Source organism: Penaeus vannamei, chromosome 1 (genome assembly GCF_042767895.1).
Source record: "Penaeus vannamei isolate JL-2024 chromosome 1, ASM4276789v1, whole genome shotgun sequence".
NCBI classification, from domain to species: Eukaryota; Metazoa; Arthropoda; class Malacostraca; order Decapoda; family Penaeidae; genus Penaeus; species Penaeus vannamei.
Window position 1 is genome coordinate 49,583,214 of NC_091549.1, and position 20,000 is coordinate 49,603,213.

Below are 20,000 nucleotides of genomic sequence, written 5' to 3' on the forward strand. Positions count from 1 at the left end.
GAATCATATAAAAATGAAAGTCATGAATTTTAGATGGCATATTTATGCCAGAACCATGAATGATTCATGGGAGTATTTCACTACTTTGATGCCTCAGAAACAGAACTTGGGGTAAATAATATTACCACAGGTTACACCAAAAAGACTGCACATTTACCATATTCTTCTCTCACATCACAAGAGCCTCAATGCTCTCGTAAAATTCCCTCTCACCAGAGGACTGATATTAAAGAGTTGTCCCCCTGTTCCCCACGGGAGTGTCCTGAAGGGAATCCTAGGAGGAAGTAAGCTGGATAGGAGTTTAGGCCTTGTGATAGTATTTTCTGCCTTCCTTCTTTTTGCCTTTGTTACTGCTTATATATGCTATTTTTACATGCTTTTTTTTTACTAGTATGATACGATTGTTCATCACTGATATTTTAGTTGTTTTTATTTGTGGGTTCATTAGTGTATTATTTGAAATGATGCATCCATTATTGGACCACTGATTATTGTTATTATTACTATTCATGTATATTTTTCATGTCTCCCACTTACTTTTGTTATGATTATCTTTATACTCTTGCTTTTGATGTTGTCAGTATGATGATTATCATTATTATTAATCCTAATATTTCCTTTTATGATTTACTATGTGCCCTTTCTCTTGTTCATTTAATTTGGCTTCTTTTTTCATTCATCCTCGAAAATAGAAATGGATGTTGCAAGGCTTCAAACCCGATGCAAACGTGTGACAAGTATTTAAGGCAAGTTATTTTACACGTCTATATTCCCTGCGTTTCTCTTATTCTTCAGCTCACTTCTTGTAATTTTTCTTCGCTTGCCTCAGATTTTTCTTCGGTCAATCTTGCACCCTTGATTTTAAGTCTTTTCTTATCAATTTTGACTTCCTTGGACCAAGAGATATTATGTATGTATAGTTGTCTGGCATTCAGTTAGAGTCCCTCTTTCCTTTCTTCTATTTTCCTTCCCTCTTTCTCTCTTTCTTTCTTTTGTTAGTTTCAGTTTCTGTTTCAGTTTTGTCTTATTTCATGATTTGTTGACTCCTCAACTATTCATTACTGATGATGTTCAGAGGATTCGTTCCCTTTTTTCAGACACACAAAATATTTTCAAAAGGTCATTATATATATATATATATATATATATATATATATATATATATATATATATATATATATATATATATATATATATATATATATATATATGTTTTTACCATTGTTTTTATTGTTGCTGAAGTTATTGTCATTATTGTTAGATTATTATTGTTGTTATATTTGTTAGTATTTTTAATTTTTCTTATTGTTTATATTATCATTATTATTATTTATTTTTTTAATTGTCATTATTATTGTTGTGTTTATTGTTATCAATACCATTATTATTATTATTATAATTATTTCCATAATAGCTCTTCATTTTGATATTGTTATCAATATTGATATCAATATTGTTGATATTATTGATATTATCATTATTATTATTACTATTATTGTTATTATTTTTTATTATTATTATTATTATTACTGCTATTACTATTATTATTAATGTCACCATTTCTAATATTGTCATAAATATTAGATCCTTCTCAGCTCTCTTCCATTAATATCTTCCTTTTCATTTTATTATTTTATTCTCTTCCCATTTCCTTTTTCTTTTCTTTGTTCTTTTCTTTCTTCTTGTATTTCTTTCACTTCTTGCATGCTTTAATTCATCATAGCTGAATAGTAGTATATTCAAAAGCTTTAAAAAGATTTTTAAAAAAGAAAAAAAATATACCTGCTCGGAAGATAGTTGGGGAAGCTGGACAGCAATGTGTTGGTTTTGAAGCAAATTGTATTTGCATCTTAGTGTCGATTGGCTGTTTCACTCCCAGTCCATACATAGGTAAGAGTCATAGAGGTAATGGTCCGAGAGATTGTTGCAAGCCAGCAAGTAGATAAGTGAGTATATTATAATTGTTGTTACAGTTTTTCTAAATTATTTATATGTATTCATAATCCTACTGTGGATAAAGGTGGATGCTTTGTAATGAAGGGTGGATCTTGTGTATATAAGTGAGGATATGACCACCTTCGTCATTACAAAAAGCACGCCTGCTGTGCTATTGTATTTTTGTAAGATATTTTGACTATTAGAATGTAGGGACACAAAAGGTACTGGATTTTTCCTTTCTTTTAGAGGGAGAGAATGAGAGAGAAAGAGAGAAAGTAAGGGAGTATTCAACTGTTTTCATATCTTACAATTTCTAGAAGGAAGGACAAGGAGTGATAGGAATGCAAGGGACATGCACTAGTGTATTGTGCCATTAAGTGGCTAGAAGCACTTGTGTAGTTGGCTGGACTGAGTGGTCTGATGAATGCAGAAAGTATGACATCTTTTAGAGGTGTGGAATAAAGGAGTTTAGGAAGGTGTATTGGGTCTTTTGAACCCTCTATCTTCTCTGGAATGGAAAGGACTATAATTTGATTGTTTGGGTACATGCATGATTGTATGTATATATGTAGATAGATATACATGATCAAGTGGAGAGGGCAGGTTCATTTATTAGTTACATATATAACTGTAGGCAAACCAGTACATAGAAGACATACAAATATAAATATATCTATATACATTTATATGTACACAGTATTTTTCATGCCTGTACATATGTTAGTGTATGAATGGTACAGATTCAAATGCAATCTACCTTAAGTTTATATCAAGAATTATATTATCATACATATTTTATGCTATATATACACATTACTGCTTTGTATTCTGTAAACAAACAGTGAATCAAGTTGACATGTTTCATACAGCTCTGTTAACTTTATCAGTTTTTTTTTTTTTTTTTCTTTTTTGTAACAATAACAACATTAGAAAAAAATCCAATAGATCTGAGATACACAGTGATGCAGAAATAGATTGGGACCCTAGTCGTATATTTGCACTTGTTATATGCAAAAATAGTTTAAATCATAGACTAGAAAGCTGGCACACCACCACTAAAACTAGCACGAAAACTAGAAAGAACTTAACCTATGTAAGATTGCCATAATAGGAAGAGTGTAGAGGTTGTAGCTTGTATCCACTGTAAATATGTAATGCTGGTTCCATGTGCTGATTCACAACACATAATCACCATGTTGTCATGGAACCCAGTTTATGTATTATACTTTAAAAAAGAAATATTTTTCTCCTTCAATTGACTGACTGAATAAATAAAGATATATATTTACATCAGACATGTTAACTCTGTAAAGGTGCTTAATTCGTTTAGGAGTTGAATGGCTTCTTTAAAAATGTAACAAAACATTAAATAACAAGTAAGTGAAATTAATACATAAAATGGACAGATCTCCCCTCCCCCCTTCTAAAGATAAGAATAAAAAAAGAAGGCATACATACTTCTAAGGAGTTAGCCAAAAGGAATACTAATTGCATATCCTTTATTTCTTAGTCTCAGTATACCTCTGCTTTATATGCACCAGCGAGCCCTTGTTCGTATGGGGTTAGGTGAGAATCGCACCTCGTAATGGACAGCAGTTGCACCCCCCTGCCCCTCCCCCGCATACTTGTCCCCCTTCACCCTCTACCCTTCCTGTCCTGTGTGCCAAGATTCATATTCAGACTGTGGTCAAATTATATAATAGCCAAATTCATAACCGCCAATTGAAACAAAGCTGTCTTCCTGTCATTTTTATTTCTATATTTGTTTATATTTTATTCCAATCTCTATTGTTTTATTTACATGTTTAAAAGTACTTTTAGTAATATGGTGTTTTTTTTTCTGTCTTTTTACCAGTATGCTATTGTCGCATGAATGGACATGTCTTGCTCAAATGTGAACCCAAAGACTATTCTATAAATTGGAAGCTCAGAATGGGGTTTTAGCATAATATCGATAATGACTGGTTTTCTGTATATGCATTAAAAGACTAGGTAGATAAAATGTTTTTCTTTTTTTTCTGTAATACTTGTGTACATAACGTGGCCGAGTGCAATGCTGTTTCTTGGGGTTTGCCCCTCTTGGGACAGTTTTTAAATGTTAAACTCTATTTTTAACCCATGTAAAAATAGTTTTGGATCAATGAAATAGCCATTGTAATGCTGAAGAATCCTGAGATAATTTTATATGAAAATATTATTTTCAAGTAGTGGTTCATATTAACAAATTCCAGTAGAACCATATAGCAGGAACAAGCAATATACTGAAATGTGTTCATAAGCGTATTTTGTATGTTGTGGGTACCACAGAGTGACCGTGATACTTTCAGAGTGTATTATGTAATGCAAGGAGTACCATGGACAAAATGGTACTGGTTACTCTTGGAAGACTGTATGACAACTTTCTGCCATTTTATTTTCTATCTCATATTAAAAGAGGGTTTACAATCAATATGCCTTTGTTCCATTTACTCCCTATGAAGGCTCTGCAGTAACCTCAGGATTGCCTTGTTGTCACAGTCATCTGGAGCCCTTATCTGATCAGGCTTTCTAGTACTCTTTTTTTTCTTTTCTTTTGCCAGCTGCTCAGAACAAGCACTCTGACATTTAAAGAAAATACCTTGAAGGAAGAGTGTAAGTGTCACTTTGAAATGGTTCATACCCTGGAACTTCTCCTATAATAAAAGATGATTGGAACCTATTAGAGCAGGCTTTCACTGCAACATAAGTGAATATTGTTGGACAAGGGAACAAGTGGAAGACTTATTTCATAAGTTTTCAATCAAGACATTATATGGCAGAAGTTATTCTTGAGAATAGAATTGATTGCATGTCAGAAGAGGAGCAATTTAAATGGAACTATACCATGGAAGGAGCCATTCCTAAAAGGCAGAGTTAACTGTAATTCTGCTTTAAATACATTTTGATTTAATTTTTCTTTCATTACAATTCTCTCTACTAATGAATTTGGTGCTTGGAATATCAGCAGAGTTGGTTTTATGGCATAAGAGTTCTATCTGTACAAATAATTTTTGAAGAGAAAGGAAAGTGTGTTTTCAGCTACACATGAAATATGTTCTGGGTCATCCCACAGATGTTATTGCTCTTCCTATTTTCAGAAAACTGTTTTGGTTGAGAAAACTTCATTTTTGCCAATTATTAGAAAATACAGTTTGCCTCCTTGCAGACTGCTAGATTTTGTATAACAAGTATGAATTCTTTTTGTATCTGAAATATGGTGTATTTTTTAAGATATGGTTGAAAATGACTGCAGTAAGGCATGTCTAGATGAATGGGACTGATTGGCAGGCATGCCTTGGAAATGATATTAAAGGCAGGCATGCCTTGGAAATGATATTAAAGGCAGGCAAAACTACTGATTTATGACTAGTTTGCCCATCTCTTGACCAACTTCTCAGGCATGCCTGCTGATCAGGCCTACTCATCTGGACATGCCTGTAGACCATACCTTCCGGAATACAAGACATGCTACATTCCAATATTAATGAATTTGTATTTTCCATTTTTTCCCCTTTCCTTTTATCACGTTTTCCATGAAGGAAACAAAAATGGGATAGTGTATTTCTCTTGTAATTCTCCCAAAGGTTAGGTTTATCATCCCTTTGAAAGTTCCTGCACTTTGAAAAACTTTTGAGAAGAGGAAAAGGATGTACACAGGATATTGCATGGGCAGTTAACAAAATTTGTCTTTGCAATACTGAGAACTAGTCTCATTAGGAGTTTGTTCTATGCAGATGCATAATGAAAAAAAGGCAATGTTGATATTTCGTGTAATATGTAAGTTCCTATCCTTACTAAATAGAGTTGGAAAAAAGTGAATCCAGCTTATACTTCACTCTTCGTAACTTCATCCCTAAATTTGCTTGCTTATACATCTTTCTACACATCCCTCCTTACTATCCAGACAATTAACATTGAATATCAGAGCCAAAATTGATGAATATATATTAGGAGGAGCTGATAAATAAAGTTTGAAAGTATAATTCGTAAAAATGTATAAAAGTATTGTACCTGTTTTGGAGAACTATATTTGAAGTTTATGTGAAGAAACATTATTAGGGATAACCTTTTTTTCTGGCCTTTTGATCTTTTGTCACTTTTCCAAGGTTCAGTTCCTTACTTTAGTTTAAGACAGTATATGGTATGCATAAGCTATATATATATTTTTTTTTACCAAGGTTTTTCAAGCTCTAGTCACAGACAAAAATACAAGATATATAGCATAATAAAGATTTAATTTCTTTAGAACAGAGGGATGGGTACTATAATGAAAAATATTAAATGGGGATGTTAATTCCCCACCCATGATCAGGCCATAGACAAACATTTTCTGAAAAATATAAATGTACGAGACGATCTTACATGACAGCTTATCATCTCAACGTACAATCTTTTGTCTCTTCATTTCCATATCTTACATTTCCTTCCTCCCCCCATTTTCTGGAGATATAATGCATTGTCCATAAAGAGAACAATTCCCATTTCCATCCTTGTGGTACCTTACAAGTATGTAAAATTTATGATCATGTGTGTTAATAAAGTGCATACTCAATTTTCTATTTGTGTTTATTTTTCTTAGTTGTCTCCACTATTACATTCACATAAAACATTGTACTGTTTATGTAAAGGTAAACAAGTGGGTACAGATTGAAATGACGTCATGAGCAGGCAAATTACTCTACTAACCACTTCCCGCTGGGTGATGTGTGTGTACATGCCACGACTGCTAAGGACAAAGTACTGGTTGAATAAAACGTGGCCACGTTGTCGGCTCATGGGACAAAGCTGTTTTTTGTCTGATAGTAGCAGCATAATTTGTGTGGTAAGCCTTTTAGGCAATAGCGCTTAAATTGAAGGTAAACATTCAAAAATATAATTTTAAGAATTGTTATTGTAATGTTGCCCACAACTACTGAACGAGCTAGCCGTAAACAGGGGAAACTGTTGATGTACTTCAATATACCCATGATACAGTTGCCCGCCAATCATGACCACTTCTGTGGCGAGGCCTTAATAAAACAATGGGCAACAGTCAATGTTGGTTTAAAATATTTATATATTCAGATCTTGGTATTAAGCAATAGGACTTTATTCAAACTAAAATCAAAGGCATTTAAATACCCATGTCTATGTCATTCTTTTATAGCATCTTGTACCTTTGTGCTATGAGTTAGAAAGTTTGTTCTATGCTCTCCAGGTGTTCATTTATATTGAAAATTAAGGAAATACAGGGTGCAGGAAGCAAGCAAGCATGTCATGCAAGGTGATAATGATTTATCAAAATATTAGATTGCATTACATGCCTATTCTGGTTTATGGATTTCTGGATTATCCTGTCATCTTTACATCCCACTTGATTGCATGTTGATTCTCACCTTTTTTATAATTAAATGTGATTCATTATTCAAACTTTACAAAGAATATGAGGTGCCTTTGGTTTTCACCAATAATAACACTATTTACCCCTCTTTACTGGAATACACGAGACAAGTTAATAGATTTGTGCAGTCATTTTTTATGTAAAAATGACAAATTATGCTGGATTTTTTGTAGCTTTATCTGTAATGGAGTTTTACCAAAGATATATTGGTGCAATCTTCCATTCTTATGATTTTGCATATGCAATCAATCTAAAGTATTCACATTCTGTAACTCTGGTACATGTAGTTTATCTTTAAAAATATTTTAAAAGGATGATCAATGAAACAGCATTTAAATATATAAATATTTGTTCGTCCAGTGATACAAAAGAGTACCAACTCCCTGGTGACGTCTCTCTTAAATATGCAAAAGAGCAGAGAGGAGTAAAATACAACTCTCGTAATACTGGAAAATCACTTCCATTGGATGTTATTCGAGCATTAAAAATTCCAAGTATATTTTTCATAATGTACAAGTCACAGGAAACTGAATACAATAAAGATGTCTTGTAGTATCACCAGGGACTATCACAGTCGCGATGGCCAAGGAAGTCACTTCAGGCTAACATAGTGCCAGGTATCAACTGTAAAAAAAGAAAAAAGAAATGAAACTTCAGCATATAAAACTTGTGTAAAATAGAAAATATTTCTGCAACCATACATCAAAAAACTGCACTCATAGGCAAAGTCAATTTTTTTTTTTTTCTATTCCCCCCTCCCCACCCCATAACCCCTTAAACAGCAGTAGACATTTATGATTATCACCCCTATTAAAAGGCCTTACATGAAACGAATGGCAGATATGGCAACAATGTATTCCTCTATGTCCCCACACCCCAAGCCAAGTAGTCCAACAGCCAGCATCTCTCCTGCCTACATGTCAATATCATAATGATAATGATGGAGGCTGTACTGATACTAATAATGATCATTGATGATAATGGTAATTAATTTTAGCATGCAGAAAGACTGTTTGCCTGTATTCAGTTGCAAACCAATCATCTTTTTTTTTCTTAGCTGTTCTGATCAATATATGTACATTATAGATGGGATAAAAAAAAAAACAAAAAAAAAACATCCAGATCTAAATCATACTGGTATCTTTTAAGAGTTAACCTGCTGGAACTGGGTGCCTTGTGGCCAGCACATAGGCCAAAATCTGAGCATCAGGCTTACTGAATGTCCAGCCTGCGGGACTGGATTCCTACAGAAATTTATCTGCTAAATGGAAACGTGACTCCGGATTTCTTTTCTTAAGTCTGTTCTTGTTATTTTTTATGATTACAGATAGTTTGATGCAAATGAAAAGTATTTAAAGCAATAATGAAATATTTTTCCGTTTAAATAAATCAAACAAAAATTCCTTAAACCATCATGGTATGAACTGACAAGATGTGGCAGACCAAACGTCATGACAGCAGAAATTTCATTTAATGTCACTTCAGCTGGGCATCACCAAAGGCAGAGCCACAGTTTCATAAAGCGAATCTACAACACACTCACTATGAGTAGTTGTATACGTTTTAGATAAATCAAGGTTACAGGTTCAATGTAGCATTTTCTTGAGTTATACAACTAATGCATTTTATATAAAGAGATGCACGATTTTATGTTGAGGATGTCACATTATTGGCTTAATATATTTATTATATATTTTTTATGCAGCGCAATAAACAAGAAAGTAACACGGAATCATATGATCATAAGTCACTAACCCTAGGCAGTGTAACTGTACTCTAATTTTCATCCATTTATGACAGTGTATGGTTAAATTTTATTTATATCTTTTTCTGTATCATATGTTTAGAAAAGGCAGAAATGCTACTACAGCTGAATAGCTAGCCTTACCAGCCACACATCTAAGTTTCTGGCTTAAAGGCCTAGCCTACATCAAGATTCCTTGTCTTCTCTCTGCAATGCTTTTCGCTCTTTCTTTAGAGAAGCTTTTAATGTTATGCCGTTTTCTGAGGTCTGTATTTGTCATTTATTATGCCTTATCAAAATGGTATTAGAATGACATCATATCAGTCACTATAAGTAACATGTGTATAAGCATTTCCTCCCCCCTCATATCATTCAATTTTCCATAACACAACCTGCAATCCAAGCTACAGTGTGCAGAAATAGATTCCTGAACATGGATATAGTGTTCTCCCTGGAACCAGTGCTATTCTTGGCATCACTCATAAATGGTACACACAATCCTGGATTTACCAGTAGCAATAATGCAAGAGCCTCTTCCTAAAGGCCCATTGAGTCACTCACCCTCCAAAAGCTACGTGCCCTTAGGGTTACCCAACATATAATACGGCTGTTACCCAACACTCAACAACAATATCCCATCGTCTGACATTCTTATCACCCCCACCCTCTGCCAAATTTTTCTATCACAAGTTCCAGTCAGCTGCATCTTGGCTGAATTCCTCCACAAAAGAAAATTCCAGTTAGCCACCCCAAAGAAAAAAATTTCATGCTCTATCATAAAAGTTATGAAGTAGGCACTAGTTTTGGTCCATATCAAAATGAAAGCTTAAAAATCCAGGCTTCTAATACTTAAAAATTATTTTACAATGATAATACAAATGTTGAGAATATATGTCAGCAAGGGCCTACCAGTAATTAAACATTCCATCTTTTGACTTACTTTTAGGATCCACAGGTTGTGGCTGGCCAACCTCTGGAGCACTATCAATGGTAGATTGGGCTTCACTCACTGGAAGCTTCTTTGCAGCATGGGGAACCATAACAGACCCAATGTCAAGGCCTCCAGCATCTGACTGGCCTTCTATTAGGTTCTTCCAGGCTTCATGTGTCTCGAGGATAATCTGTAAAAGTCCAACATTGTTTCCTTTCTTAAACACTTAATTACTTGAGTAAACAAAATTAACATGTACATGAAATGAATCTATCATTAATTTGAAGATTTTTTAAGGTTTTGTTTTCATTGCAATCTAGCTTATACATACCTTGTGGGCAAATTCCCTATCCTTAGCCTCTCCATTGAATGCAAACTGATTCTCTGGCTTCCCATCAGGAATTTTGTAGATCCTGAACCATTCCACAGTAGCCTTCAGGAACCCTGGCATGTGCTTCTCGACATCAGAAATGTCACTGAGTTGGGGAGCCAGCGGGTCATTCACATCAATAGCAATGAGCTTCCAGTCCGTCTCTCCCTCGTCAATTAAAGCCAGTGTGCCTAAAACCTGCAAGACAGAACAATTAGTGGAGGAGAGGGTCAAGGAGGAGCTGGAGACAGGAATATTGGGCCATTTTTGTAGCCCCCAAAAGCCCCTAAACACTTTGATATAGCGTCTGATGGCTAATGGTATGCCAGAAGATATTTTAATAAATTTCTGAAATGCATTTTGGTGTACTAAATTTTGGAGGGCGGGGGGGGGTTAGTTATTACACAAAGTCGACAGAAAATCATTAAATTACTTAACAAGGGTAGTGTGCTTTTAACTAGAAACAAAAAAAAAACTTTAAATGAAAAGGAAAGTGATAACTCCAAAAGTCGTAGTTTATTTACACTTATTCTTCCCTTTGAAAGGCTGTGGCAAACTATAAATGTATTCTCAGATTTAAAAAAAAAAAAATTTTTTTACTGCATATCCATTGTTCTTCATATGGAAAGCAGAAGTAATACTTCTTGAAGCTTTGCCTCTTTTCATATTCACCATGTACGAGTCTATGCTCACATAAGAGTTCCAAAACTCTAATAATAATTCCAATGAACACAGGCATTTTCTAGTCTTAATGGCTGTAATATATCAAAAAAGTAAGTTATAAAGCCTTTATGCTGATAACTTTGATCCCTAACTCAGTATTTCAAAATTATTTTGAAGTTATATCTTTTTATATCCCATCAAAGTCAGAACCACAAAATTACTAAGACATGCTGAAAATTCTTACTGTGTTTCAACGACCGATTGATATCATATTTACATAATGGAATGAACATGTATCAGATATATTGTCAAAATGTCACAAAAGCATTTTATACACCTTTATATATAAATTTTGTATCAAGGAACATGATACGATTCACGATTAATGAAAAAACAGTTCCTAACCAAGATATACTGAAAAGTATCACACACTGATTGGCTGGCATGAGCGGGCATGCCATCCAAGGTAGAATCAAGTTAAAATGAATGGAAAAACTATTTTCTTACTTCTCTGAGTCTGCAGAGGAAAAGCACAAAAGGAGGGACTTACCTTGACTTGAATGACGTCTCCTCTCTTGGCAACACGGTATCCAATCTCGCACACATCAATTGGGTCATTATCACCTTTACAACTAGTAGCCTCGTCAACGTGGTTGGGGTCCTCCCATGTCTGGAACATCAGTTGCCAAAACATTGGTATTTGAGCTTATCACAACCTTTAATTTAATATTTTGGAAATGCACGTAATTACTAATCACAGGTTTACATGCAACATTAATTGACTTTATTGGTAGTTTTCAGATGCTACATATCCTAAACTTACAAGATGTTAAAACCTGGCTCATTAGACATCAAGCTATCTTGCTAAAGTACATTAAAATATCATAAATGGTAATTTTTCAGAATATATTCGCATAACCGATCATGACAAATTTAGTATTGATGAATTCCTCTCATTCTCTACTGAACTATCCAAATGTATCAAAATTATGCCACAGAAACCGCCAAATAGTAACAATCTTGGCCACAATAGCACTGGAGGGCATGAAAGGGAAATTGTGGGGTAAAATATGAATAATATACACATAATCAGTCACTATAGCTGTACCCCCTGTGACCCCCCAACTAAGGGGCTTCCACCCCCCAATCCCTGTAATATAAGACAGAATCCTCCACTTATTCACAGCAGGGTAGAGAATATGACTGACATGTGGGAGTGTTTGATGCTCTATCCTACCATGACTACCTGGAGGATTCTTGGTTTCCCTGGGTGGGTGTTGGGGGCAGTACCCCCTGGATTATGCAGCATTGTTAGTGTATCCGACAATATTCCCTGTTACCTTTCATGCCCTCCCCTGCTAAAAGGGCCAAGAATGTGAGTATTCTGAGAGGAATCTATTGATACCAATATCATCATCGGTTATGCGAAGGAATTATGAAAAAAGCAAGTCAAGAAACAAATATCTGTAGCAATAAGTAAAATTTCACAGGTAATTACAGTAGGTCACATACACATACATAGTCACACACTTATACATAGACATAGACACACACACACACACACACACACACACACACACACACACACACACACACACACACACGCACACACACACACACGCACACACACACGCACACACACACACACGCACACACACACACACAAACATACACACACACAAACATACACACACACACACACACGCAAACATACACACACACACATGCACACACACACATGCACACACACACACACACACACACACATACACACACACACACACACACACACATACACAGACATACAGACACACACACACATACACAGACATACAGACACACAGACACACACACACACAAACATACAGACAGACACACACACACACAAACACACAGACACACATACAAACATACAGACAGACACACACAAACACATACAGACACACACACAGATAATTACCAAAATTGATTTTTTTCCATTCAGAAAGATCTATCCAAACAGACCCGAATAAAACAAAAATTAAGTCCATCCTCAAAAAAAAAAAAAAAAAAAAGTGCCCAATTTAGAGTCGCCCGCAAACACTCCGGAAAAAAACTCCCTCAAACGTCACCTGGGGCAGCGCGCCGTAGTTCCAGATGTATCCGTGGTGCGGGAAGCAGTTGGCGACGTAGCGGAGTTTCCCCTTCTTGACGTCTTGCTTGATGGGGTTCAGGTATTCCTTGGTGGAGATCTGAAAGGACAAAACCAACCAGGTGCATAATGTGAAAGTTCATTTGAACGGACTGACTTGTTAAAATTCACCGAATGATGTGTAAACTGGTTGCCACAGTTGCCGACGCTCCGGTCTTTTCTTTGACATTACAGGAACTTTCGGCGGGGAAATAGACCTACCTCCATCTTGGCGTTGGTCCAGCGCGGCACCTCGACCACCATGTTGAAGATCTTGTTGCCCTCGTTGGCGAAGAGCGGGATGTCGTGGAAAGGCGAAATGGGGCCATCTTCATTCTCTGCAAAGACAAAAAAAAAAAAAAAAAACTTTTATAGGAGCTTTTAGGAGTTGAAAAATATTCTACCCCTCCCCTACAACACAAGCATATATGAAAAAAAAATATATATATATATATGTGTGTGTGTGTGTGTGTGTGTGTGTGTGTGTGTGTGTGTGTGTGTGTGTGTGTGTGTGTGTGTGTGTGTGTGTGTGTGTGTGTGTGTGTGTGCGTGTGTGTGCGTGTGTGTGCGTGTGTGTGTGCGTGCGCGCGTGTGCGTGTGTGTGTGCGCGCGTGCGCGTGCGCGTGTGTGTGTGTGCGTGTGTAAAACCTTGTGAACTTCCGAATATATTTGACCTGCAAAAATATATACAGAAAACTGCAACTCCCTGGTAGTTCATTTTCCAGAGAAAATAGAAAATCGGCAGAGAAAGGACTTGTGAAACTTGGATTTCGTCAGTATGAGAATACAACTCAATAACGAAGTTCCATGCTGCATCTTGAACGAGATATTTCTGGTCTAAAAATATGTCCATACCTTGAATTACTGAATGTGCGATCGTTGAATATATGGAACTAACCAAAATGCACAGCCAGATATACAGTATATATGTTCACTATGAAGTCATCGATACAGTTATCTACACTAAAAACGTACGGAAATAAATTTTGTAGTTGAGAGAGTTGGGTATCCCCGTCTCTTTGGCGGACACGTTGAGAGGTCTGAACTGGCTGGTGGACTCGGGCCACACGACCAGCGGCGGCCGCGGAAGCCTCTGAACCGGGAAGAAGTCCAGGGAGTTGAGGTTGTCCCCGGGGGCCGAGCTCCCCGAGGCGGAAGTCCCCTGGCAGCAGGGCTTGCTGGAGGATGAGGATAAAGGAGTGACCTCTGGCTTTTTGCCGCCTACGGGTGCCGCTGCCACCGCCTCCCGCGAATCCTCGTCCTCATGACTGTCGTCGTCGTCGTCCCCGTCCCTGACCTTGGTGGTGACGCGAACCTTGAACCCATCGAGGAAGGGATACGAGAGGACCGAGACAGGCCGATGGGGCGTCGCGGCGGAAGGCGAGTGCGGCCACCGTTGCGCCACGGGGGGGCCTGGAGGATGACCAGGCCACAGGGGCACCAGGGAGCCGTCTGGCATCAGAAGTGAGACGTTGTTGCTGACAGTTGGCTTAAATACCCCCGCTCTCCCCAAACAGAACACGCTCGCCAGCGGTAACAGTTTATACATGACCGCCATTTGCTCAAGCAAAGGGAATAAATAAAAAGATGACAACCACTAACTTCGCGACCCTTCGGTTAGGCTTTTAGCGCATGTGCTAAATCACGCTCGCTAAGGACTTCAAGACGAATCAAAGGAAAATCTACAGAAGGATCTTATCGACGCTACCAATAGGGTACATAACCCTCACTATAAAGTTGCAATCTACTTGGAACTCGCGTCCCCACGCCGGCAGATCAGCCAGAATGACGTCGCTGAGCAGCGGCGGGCACAGGCACGACTTCGGGGCCAGCCTCGAGCGGCACGGAGAGCGCGCGAGCGACGGCGACGTCTTCGCGCGTCGGGACCGAAGGGGAGCCAAGAGCGCGTCGAGCGAGACTGCGCGGGGCGGCCGGGCGCTCGAGCGTATATGTGTGCCGCCTGGGTCTCTCCCTCGGGACCCCTCGGGACCCCTCGGCCCCCCCGCCCCCCTCACCCCACTTCTGCCACAGACTCCACGCCTCAATCTCCATCTCCATTATTTCTTTTGTCATTTATTTTGACTGAGCTAAATCCATTTAAACATCGACATGACACGAAATGTATGTTACACTCATGACTAACGAAATGTATACTTTTAAAAAGCAAATTAATCGATGTTATTTTCTAAACATAATTTCTGACAGACCAACAAGGAAGCACAAGACAAAAAGAAAAGAAAAAGGAGGGACCTTTCCTCGTACATCGCCACGCGCTCTCCGCAATTCCAGCAACCTCGTTTCGACGCTCTTCTCGCAGACTCCTCGCTTCCCGGCACAGGCGCTCGTGGAGTGGCGGAGGCGAAGAATAATCTGAATAATCTGGTTCCAAGAACAAAAAGGGACACGCGGCTACGATTATCACGGACCCGGACTCGTCTCGGCAGGCAGTAGAATCGCTTGCACAAGGCGAGGCAGACGAACGGGCGAAGTACAAGTGAATATGGACGACACGAGAAATTGAAAATATTTACATAAAATCCTGATTGGGTCGTGATGAACTAGTGGAGGGAAAACAGGGCTTGTTTGACAAACTCAGCGACAGAAATAATGAATAATGACCTCGATCCAAGATTTTTATTTTTATTTTATTTCATCATCCAGTGATCTGCCGTCACTCCTCCCCCGTCATTTCATCGCACGAAATCACCCTCATTACACCTCGCGCCCCTCCCACCCTCCCTGCCCCCGTACCTCGAGGGCGTCACACAAGAGGCACCTTTCCGTCAGCAGCGCCGCAACAAAAGGCCCGGCGCCCTTGGAAGAATGACCTTCCTCGAGTGGCTAATCTAATCACACGCAAGATACGTCAGGCAATAATATCCTGCCCGTCGCCGAGTCCATCTTCACCCTTCCGCCGCCGCCTCCTTGCAGCGGACAGTCCATGCGCTCTGCCGGGTCTCCAGCCCTCGAGTCACGCTACTCCTCGAATTCGAATGTGCCCGTCGCAGTTCTCGAAAGACAAGTTACGAAACAAAGTCGAAAACTGAAAATCCAATGCTAAAAACGCGGTATAATAACATACAATTCCGTAATATTTCGGTTTGCTTTCAACCGCTTTTTCAATTACTTGAATAACATCGCTGAAGACGCCACCATTATGCCCTGAACCTGCACAGTAATTTCGGGATTCACCCCCATTCTAGCGACTCCCTAAATCCCATTCACAAAATCACAAAGGACAACTTCCCCACAATAGCACTGCCCGCACACGCGTACCGGATCTCGACCGCGAGCGTAAGCAGACGAAAGTTTTGTGGCCTTCACCTAGACCTCAGGAAAGGTCGCCGGTTCGACGGGATGCGCGCCAGTAGTTTCGGTTCAGGATTTTCATAGCCGGCCACGCAGGCAGCGCGCGCGCGCGCGCACACGCACGTCGAGAGGGGAACGGAACGCTTCCCTTACCACAGATATTATCACTGATCGTGGGTTCTGGAAGCTGACGGCGAAATGAGCACAAGAAAGCAACTGAAGTCAAGAGCAAAACGCACATCTAAATGGAACACGAGAAAACAAACAAAACAAAATAAAAAATAAATAGGGCAACCTAGAAGCGTACTAAATAACAGCTATCAATGCTCGTGGCACTGCGACACAGCCGCACCTACAAACGCAAATTGGCAAGAGAAAGTATTCGCAAAAGTGGTCCAACTACGGAGGTTGGGAGAAAAAAACTCGTTTGTGCATCGGCTGCGAAGATTAATGCAGGGGTTTTTCTCTCTTTCTCCTTAGCAACCCGGCTAAAGTAGAAATGGTGGAACGAGAGGGAGGGAAAAAGAAAAGAGAAGAAATAGGAGGGAATGGGAGGAAGACAGGGAGAGGAAAGAGAGGAGAATGGGGAGGGAAATGAAAGTTTGTAGAATTGGAGTGAGAGAGAGGAAATGTAAATGAGAGAGGGGGGGGGAGGAGAACAAGGCTAGGAAAAGAAATGAAAAGATGGGGGGAGGGATGGATAGGATAGAAGGGAAATGCAATGGGAGAATAGAAAAGGGAATGAAAGGGGTGGGAGGGAAAGTACACATGCAATATGGGGGTAATGGGATAGGAGGGGGAGGAAAACTGGAAATGGGAAAGACAGAAAGAAGAGTACGGAGGGAGGGAGACCGGAAACTGAAGAAAAAGGAAGAATGGAAATAGGGAAAGACAAAAAAGAGCAAGAGGGAGACCAGAAACGGAAGAATAAAGAAGAATACAAATAGGCAAAGACAAAACGAAGCGCGAGAGGGGAGAGGGAACGGAAACGGGAGAAAAAAAAGGAAGAATGGAGAGAGAGAGAGAGAGAGAGAGAGAGAGAGAGAGAGAGAGAGAGAGAGAGAGAGAGAGAGAGAGAGAGAGAGAGAGAGAGAGAGAGAGAGAGAGAGAGAGAGAAGCGAGTGAAGAGGACGACGACCAAGGTGACAAAACGAGTGTCCACGCGGCGTGTGTGTTGTGCCAGACGCCAGGGGACAAAGCACCGCCCGCAAGACCCACTCACGAGCCACCCGCCCACCACGTGCCGAGACGCCTCCAGGGAACCTCCTCCACGCATGACAAACAGCGGCCGCCCATAGAAGAATTAGCACCATTGTGTGTGTGGCAACAAAACAAGCGTCAGACAGACAGAGACAGACAAACAGCTACGGAATGAAAAAAAGTAAATAAAAAACTGTCTTACATACAAATATAAATCAAATCAGAGACAAGAGTTAATTTATCTGATATTGGAGATTGTATGAGGTCGTCATCGGCTCATTTCCTAAGTCCTCATCAAAATCCCAGAAGCGACGGGAATGGGCAGAAGTGAAGGAAGAGAGGAAGTGGAAAGGAAGAGAGGGGAAGGAGGGCGGGAGAAGGAGGAAGCGATGGAGGAGACAAAGAAGGGGGAAGATGGAGAGAGACAGATGGTGAGTCGGGGGAGATAGAGGGAGGAGTGAGGGGGGGAGGTAGATTCGGGAGTGGGGGGGGGGGGGGGAGAAAAAGAGAGAAGAGAGAGAGGGGAGAAGAGAGAAACCGCACGCACAAGTATGAGACAGCAAACGCCGCTGACCCGTGAAGCAGTCCTCGAACAGGAAAACACCGGAGGAAAAAAAAAGAGAAGAGAAGAGGCAAAAGAAGGAAGAGGAACAAACACGCGAGGAAAAGAAAGGAGGAGATGAAAAGAAACGCCATTCGGACTGGTTCCATCCTCTCGGGGAAACCTCAATTGGTGGGTCTGAACCTCGGGTCTGAACCTAATTTCCTCGCGGAGAACTTTCTTCTCGGGTATTCGATGTGGTGGGGAGGGGGGGAGGGGGGGAGGGGTTAGCATGCCCACATCTTCAACGAGCCTCAGGCCGTGCTAGCATTAATAACAGTGTCCAATCAGAAGGTGCTATTTTAGCTTTCACTAGTTTTACTAACCAGTAATAACTAATACCATAACAAGTAGTACTGTATTATCATCATGATTAACATTAACAGCATTACAAATATTGCCACCATTACTGTACTAAATGTAATGTTAATATCACAAATAATACCACATAAATAATACTAATACGATGTTACAAATAACAGAACAAGCGCCAACAGCAATCAGCCATCATCCTGCTGCCTCCGCCGCCGACAAGGTAACTGACCTTTCAGAGCCAGAACAAGAAATTAAAAAAAAGAAGCTCTTAAACGGTACCTCTAACAAGCAAGAAGCAGCCAACCCAAACAGCAGGATCAACCTTGACGTAGCCCACCCCTTCCCTTACCTTATTCCCTTGAAACACAAACACGAAGGACAATAATACAACTATATATGCTCCCTTGACCATACAGCCCGTAGGCGTTAGTCATTATCACCGCCAAGGTTGTTATCGTTAGAGTTGTTCTATTCGCGGCGGTGGCACGTAGGAGCAACGGACGTCAACCAGTGATGATCGAAGCCACTAGTGAAGGAAGTCCTTTAAGTAACTGCGCTGTCACATTCCTATGACCAGCGCAATTTTTATGTGTAGCCAAGTTAAGAGGTCCACATTATCCCTATCGTAGACTTAACCATAAGTTTCGTAAGGACCGGCACCTGCCATTAACACCAGCGCCTGTTCATAATTAGGTTTCCACTTTTTGTTTTAGTCCATTATTTTCTAGAGGGAGGAGAACCTGGCCAACATCCCGAGTAATGCGTGGATTTCTCCAGAAGTTCTACGTAGTTATTACCATGGTTAAGTGTTGTTCTTGTGATCATCATCATCACCTTGAAACAAAAACATGCCAAACGTGTCAAGTGGATCTTTGTAATAAATATAAAGCGTCCACACAACCACCCGACGAAGGCAGAGGACGAACATACCCATACATTGACAGCACATCAACAAAATTTAGAGAACTGCGAATTCCAGATGAAGAAACACACGAGAACAAACCCCATTCGACATTGATAGCATATCGACGAAACAAAAATCGTCGAATTCCAACCAAAGAAACACACGAGAACAAACCACATTCGAAAAAAAAAGTATAGGACACTTATTTTTTGTTTTCGTAACACTTTCCAAGAGCTAGGAGGGGCGTCTTGGGAGCATTTCCGTAAAATCAAATTCTGATGCCTTCGCAGAATGCCCGGTTTTAGAAGATGGAGATAGGAGGGGGGAGAGAGAGAGAGAGAGAGAGAGAGAGAGAGAGAGAGAGAGAGAGAGAGAGAGAGAGAGAGAGAGAGAGAGAGAGAGAGAGAGAGAGAGAGAGAGAGAGAGAGAGAGAGAGAGAGAGAGAGAGAGAGAGAGA

General features: G+C 39.6%; 2 protein-coding genes across 3 annotated transcripts in view; one reads left to right on the forward strand and one right to left on the reverse strand.

The window, feature by feature from the left end:
* The window catches only part of Snx17 (sorting nexin 17), a 26,652-nt gene extending 20,139 nt beyond the window's left edge, over window positions 1-6,513 (forward strand). The window contains exon 11 of the mRNA XM_070124191.1: window positions 1-6,513. This exon is cut by the window's left edge and continues 1,335 nt beyond it. The gene's annotated coding sequence lies outside the window, so the exon portion shown is untranslated.
* Window positions 6,514-7,667: 1,154 nt separating this feature from the next.
* The window catches only part of Nurf-38 (Inorganic pyrophosphatase Nurf-38), a 27,090-nt gene continuing 14,757 nt past the window's right edge, over window positions 7,668-20,000 (reverse strand). Inside the window, exons 1-7 of one of the 2 annotated variants that reach the window (XM_027358990.2) lie at window positions 14,190-15,267; window positions 13,437-13,552; window positions 13,156-13,275; window positions 11,595-11,714; window positions 10,343-10,579; window positions 10,021-10,201; window positions 7,668-7,960 (exon numbers count right to left, since the gene is read on the reverse strand). In XM_027358990.2, coding sequence (XP_027214791.2) covers window positions 7,929-7,960; window positions 10,021-10,201; window positions 10,343-10,579; window positions 11,595-11,714; window positions 13,156-13,275; window positions 13,437-13,552; window positions 14,190-14,772 — 1,389 coding nt within the window. In that variant the 5' untranslated portion in view covers window positions 14,773-15,267 and the 3' untranslated portion in view covers window positions 7,668-7,928. Of the gene's footprint in view, window positions 7,961-10,020; window positions 10,202-10,342; window positions 10,580-11,594; window positions 11,715-13,155; window positions 13,276-13,436; window positions 13,553-14,189; window positions 15,268-20,000 lie in introns of those variants that run through there. The other variant, XM_027358991.2, reaches the window with a different exon arrangement.